At 60.4% G+C, this 5,176-nt stretch overlaps 1 protein-coding gene across 1 annotated transcript; it reads left to right on the top strand.

Annotated features, from left to right (window-relative positions):
• The first annotated feature begins 372 nt into the window (after nucleotides 1-372).
• Nucleotides 373-2,134, top strand: LOC119280514 (xyloglucan galactosyltransferase KATAMARI1 homolog). Its single transcript, XM_037561342.1, has one exon. The coding sequence runs from the start codon at nucleotides 410-412 to the stop codon at nucleotides 2,015-2,017; it is 1,608 nt and encodes a 535-aa protein (XP_037417239.1). The 5' UTR covers nucleotides 373-409; the 3' UTR covers nucleotides 2,018-2,134.
• The last annotated feature ends 3,042 nt before the right edge of the window (nucleotides 2,135-5,176 follow it).

The following is a 5,176-nucleotide window of genomic DNA, read 5'->3' as shown; positions in this document are numbered from 1 at the left end:
TTAAAAAAGGAAACGGAGGGGAAAGGTAGCACTGATCACAGCTGAAGGTACATGCGTCGATGCGCCTGAGAAACGTGGAAGAAAGTGTAAACACGCCGGGATCCAAAGCTGCTCGACGGTTCCAAGATGTAAGTCTCCGGCATCTCGCCGCAGGTTAATTAGTAATTATCCTTAATTAGTGCATGGCCGCGTATAGGCGCGTGGGATCCAAAGCAGCTCGAAGGATCTACAGGAGAATTTTTTGGCGTTCGTAGTGTAGTGCAGTGCCATTAATGAAGTCAACTGGACGAGTAATACGAGTGACCTCGATGCATGCCCTAATGAAATTATATTGCACCGTACCGGCCGACACTTACTGCTCGCACACACTGACACTCACTGGAGCAGCACCAGCACGGCAGCGCCACCGATGAAGCCCTTCTCGCGGAGCCTGCAGCGAGATCTGGACGCCGCGGCCGTCGACGACGACGGCGATGGCAAGCAGTACTCCGCCGAGGACGGCGGCGGCAAGCAGAACCCCGAGAGGGGCGCACGGCGGCCGTCCCGGCTCTTCTACCTCGCGCTCCTCTACGTCGTCTTCTGGGGGCTGGTATTCTACCACCACTTCTCCACCAGCATGCAGCAGTCAGTCAGCGCGGCGGTGGCAGCGCCCGCCGTGCTCCAGCTCAAGCCGGCGGCCTTCTTCTCGGTGCCCCGCATCTTCCGCCGCGACCCGTGCGCCGGCCGCTACGTGTACATGTACGACCTGCCGCCGCGGTTCAACGCCGACCTCGTCCGCCAGTGCCGCCGGATCTCGGGCTCCACCGACGTCTGCAAGGACGTGGCCAACGACGGGTTCGGCCCGCAGATCACGGGCGGCGGTGAGAGCGGGTCGCTGCCGGAGAGCGGGGCCTACGACACCGACCAGTACATGCTCGGCCTCATCTTCCACGCCCGGATGCGGCGGCACGAGTGCCTCACCGCCGACCCCGCCGCCGCCGCCGTGGTGTACGTCCCGTTCTACGCCGGGCTCGACTCGGCGATGCACCTCGGGAGCAAAGACCTCGCGGCGCGGGACGCGCTGTCGCGGGACGTGGTGGACTGGCTGTTGCAGCGGCCAGAGTGGCGCGCCATGGGCGGCCGCGACCACTTCCTGGTGTCCGGGCGGGGCACGTGGGACTTCATCGTCAGCCCCGACGCCGTCGGCTGGGGCAACGCGCTCATGACCTTCCCGGCCATCCTCAACGCCACGTTCCTCACCACCGAGGCCAGCCCATGGCACGGAAACGACTTCGCCGTGCCGTTCCCGTCGCACTTCCACCCGTCGTCCGCCGCCGAGGTCGCCGGCTGGCAGGACCGCATGTACCAGATGGACCGCCCGTTTCTCTGGGGCTTCGCCGGCGGGCCCCGCGGCGGCAGCCAGCGCACGGTGCGCGCCCAGATCATGGAGCAGTGCGGCAGGTCGAGCCGGTGCGCGCTGCTGGGCGTGCCGGCGCCGGGGCACTACGCGCCGGGCCGCGCCATGCGGCTGCTGGAGAGCGCCGAGTTCTGCGTGCAGCCGCGCGGCGATGGGTACACGCGCAAGTCCACCTTCGACACCATCCTCGCCGGCTGCATCCCGGTCTTCTTCCACCCGGTCTCCGCCTACCTCCAGTACATCTGGCACCTGCCGAGGGACCACCGGAGCTACTCGGTGTTCATCCCGCACGGCGACGTGGTGGAGCGGAACGCCAGCATCGAGGAGGTGCTGAGCAGGATACCGCCGGCGAAGGTGGCGCGGATGCGGGAGCGGGTCATCCGGCTCATCCCCACCGTGCTGTACCGGGACCCGGCGGCCAAGGGCGTGACGTTCAAGGACGCGTTCGACGTCGCCCTCGAGCGCGTCATCGACCGGGTGGCGAAGCGCCGGCGCGCCGCCGCCGAGGGACGGGAGTACGTGGACAGCGTCGACGGGAAATTTAGCTGGAAGTACGACCTGGCACAAGATAGGGAGAAAATGTTGGCTCCGCACGAGTTCGATCCATATATCAACACGTAACTGCAGATGATTTACTTATGTTTGTCCAACGAAATCAGTGAGCTTCAAATCACCTTTTGATCTGGACTTTGGAGAGTTTGGACTTTCCTCACTTAATAAAGTGCTCATAGGAAACCATGCATGGTCTATTTTCTTCCGTTTTATTTTTGCGGTTTTGCTATTTGCCAGGCGCCTAAAAAATTTCATGCTTCAGTCGATGGCACGCAGCACAAGGTGAAAGACGGGGACGACGTGAGGAGCGGCAGCGACGAGCCAAGACTTCATCGGTGCCGGAGACGACGCCGCGAGAGGCAGCGGCGAGGGTCGGCCGCGCCGAGGCCAATCCAAGACCTCGCCGGAGCCGAAGACGACGCCGCGAGCGGCAGCGAGCTTCGGCGTCTCAGGTGGAGGCGAGGAAGAAACTTAACGGGGGAAGGGGAGGGGAGGGGGTGTGCACGGGCTGTTCATTGGGCCAGGACTAGAGGGATGGCCGGGGCGGTGGCCAACACGGCACGACAATGGGCGCGAGATCGAGCGTGGCAATGAGGCGGCGACCGTGGGGTGCAAAGGCAGACGGTTAGGCCTGGGTAGGTAGTGGGGAGGAAGAACCGTCGCATGGAAGGATCCGGAAGAACGTGTGGCGGGAAGAAGATGAACAATAATGATGCGCTCCTAACCGTTGGATATTGACATTCTTCTCTCTTTTTTTTTCCAAGAGAGCGTTGGATATTGATTTGATAGTCTCAAAAATATAACTCACGCAAGTAGTTTTTTCAGGCACCCGACACATAGGTGCCCCCTTTATTTGTGCCCGCATAGTCGACAGTACACATAACTAAATTTGTTGAAAAAGATGACGAGGTATTGGTGATGGTTTTTGTCAGATTCTTGTCAAGCCAAGTACTGCATGCTGATGGCTTTTCTTTTAACAATGAAAAAATCGCCAGAGGGGCGTCTTATATTCAACTCATATGAAGTAATTTACAGCATGGAGTACTTGATGAAGGGAAGAAATTACATGCCACCCCCAATTTCTATGGGCAATACCATTTAGGTCTCTAGAGATGTGATACACCTGTGCTTGGAGACCTGCTGTAACATGGATATAATCCGCTAAGCTTTTCCTGAGCTCCCAAAGGATTTTGTCTGAAGCAATTTCTCTTTTTGCAACAGCTGTAGCAAGTGTCAGGTTGTCTGTTAAAATTGTAGCTTGTTGGACCTGTAGATGCTTCGTTGCATTTGCTGCCAGCACGAGTGCTGCTGCTTCGGCTTGCAAAGGTGTAGATGTTGTGGGTGATGAAGTTTGAATCTGGACCTTGATACTTTCTTCTCCTGGTAGATGCATGAGAACACCAATCCCTGTAGCTGTCGCTCCTTCGGCAAGGCCTGGAACTTTGACGTTTTTCCATGATGCATCAGAGAAGATCTTTACACATGGGATCAGGAGATCCGTCTTGATGGTGCCTCCCTCTCGAAACAGGCTTTTACCCCGCTTTACATATAAAGCACAAACCACGCAGTACACGGCCGAACGATACAAAGTGATGAGATGACTCTCTTACAAAGCGGATCGAAAGATAGACAAATAATCTAGAGCTAGCCTAACACCTCGCCTAGGACCAACCGAGGACACCAAAACTCCACGAAAACGCCCCCAAGAAGGTGACGGCGCGATGTGTCGCCGCTGCCGAGTCTGAGATCAGACAAGATTTTCACCTGAAGCCCTGACAAATGAACAAGACCCACGGCTACGCCTTCAAGAAGGATATGACACCCATGGCTGCCACCACAAGAGTTTTCACCTGAACAAGACCCACCACCTGAAGCCCTGACAAATGAACAAGACCCACGGTTACGCCTTCAAGAAGGATATGACACCCACTGGTGCCACCGTCGCCGGGGCCAACCGCGAAGCTTTCGCTCGGGAACTCGTCACTACCACCAGAAGGCGCCCTTGCCAAACCCGCGGCGAGAGTCAGGCCAGCCCCACCAAATTCGGGCATGCCCAGAGCCTGCCAGAGCCATCCACCCCTCCCCCCATGCCGCCCACACGACCAAGAGGAATAGGCATCACCGTCACCACGAGGCCTGCCGAAAAGCCCACCATGGATCCCGCCATCCGGAGCCACCGCCCCGGCATCCTCTGACAACTCAACACTGACACCATAACACGAGGCCGCCTCCCCACCAAGCCACGATCCTCCACCTCGACCTAGGTAGACAAACAGCTGAGGCAACCGCAGGAGAGCAACCAGCCCGCGGTAGGGGGACCTAATCAAGCACCAACACCGGAGGCCAGCCCGCGCTGTCGGCCCATTGCTAACTAGCACTACCTGGAGAAGGGGGAGATCGCTCCGACAGATCTGGCAACTCCAGATCCAGACAGGGGGAACTCATGGCATCTGGCACCTCCGGCCACCCGGTGGTAGCCGGTACCTCCGGCGGCCGATTACCCATCTCCGATGGCTCCCCGCAACTTGCTCCGCCCCCTCTACACCAAAGACGAGGGCCGCCACTCCAACCAACAGCACCCAGTCGCCGGGCACCCTCGGCCGAAGGTTGTCACTGCCACCCGGCGACGCTGGGCAAGCGCCCCCACTACCGCGTCGCAGCCACCCCCGCTAGAAGCATGGAGGAGGCTGCCGACCACGGCCCAAGCTGACCCACAGCCCGTGTCACCCGACGACCGCCCCAGACGCCCAAGCAAGCCTCCTTAGGCAATCTCCGGTCCGCACCGCCACCACCACGCTGTTGTTACCTCTACCGAGACGCACGAGGCCCCAGCTAGCCGCAGCCCAAGCCAACCGGAGCCTGCGGCACCGAAGTGGGGCAAGATCCATCACGAGATGCAGCCGACCGCCACCCACCGTCTGCACCACCATTGCCGCCGCCACGCCTCCCAAACCCCAGCAAGCAGCCGGGAGGAGAAGGTCGTGGACCTTGCTCTACGCAGCCCCGACCAGCCATCGCCAGGCAGAAGAACGGCCGCTCCGCACGCCGGCCACCGTGCCGACGGGCCCCCACGGTAGCCCGACGCTCGGGGGCGCCGTTCGGACCCGCGTCCTGCGCCGCACACGCCGAGAGGGAAGGGCGCTCCACCGCCATCTAAGCCAGTCGGGCTTTGCCCGGCAGCACCTCGCGGCGGCATTGGCGGGGGAGGGAGACCGGGAGGGGATGGCC

Source organism: Triticum dicoccoides, chromosome 3B (genome assembly GCF_002162155.2).
Source record: "Triticum dicoccoides isolate Atlit2015 ecotype Zavitan chromosome 3B, WEW_v2.0, whole genome shotgun sequence".
Taxonomy (NCBI): Eukaryota; Viridiplantae; Streptophyta; class Magnoliopsida; order Poales; family Poaceae; genus Triticum; species Triticum dicoccoides.
The sequence above is the reverse complement of the archived record's forward strand: the minus strand, read 5'-3'. Positions and strand labels throughout refer to the sequence as shown.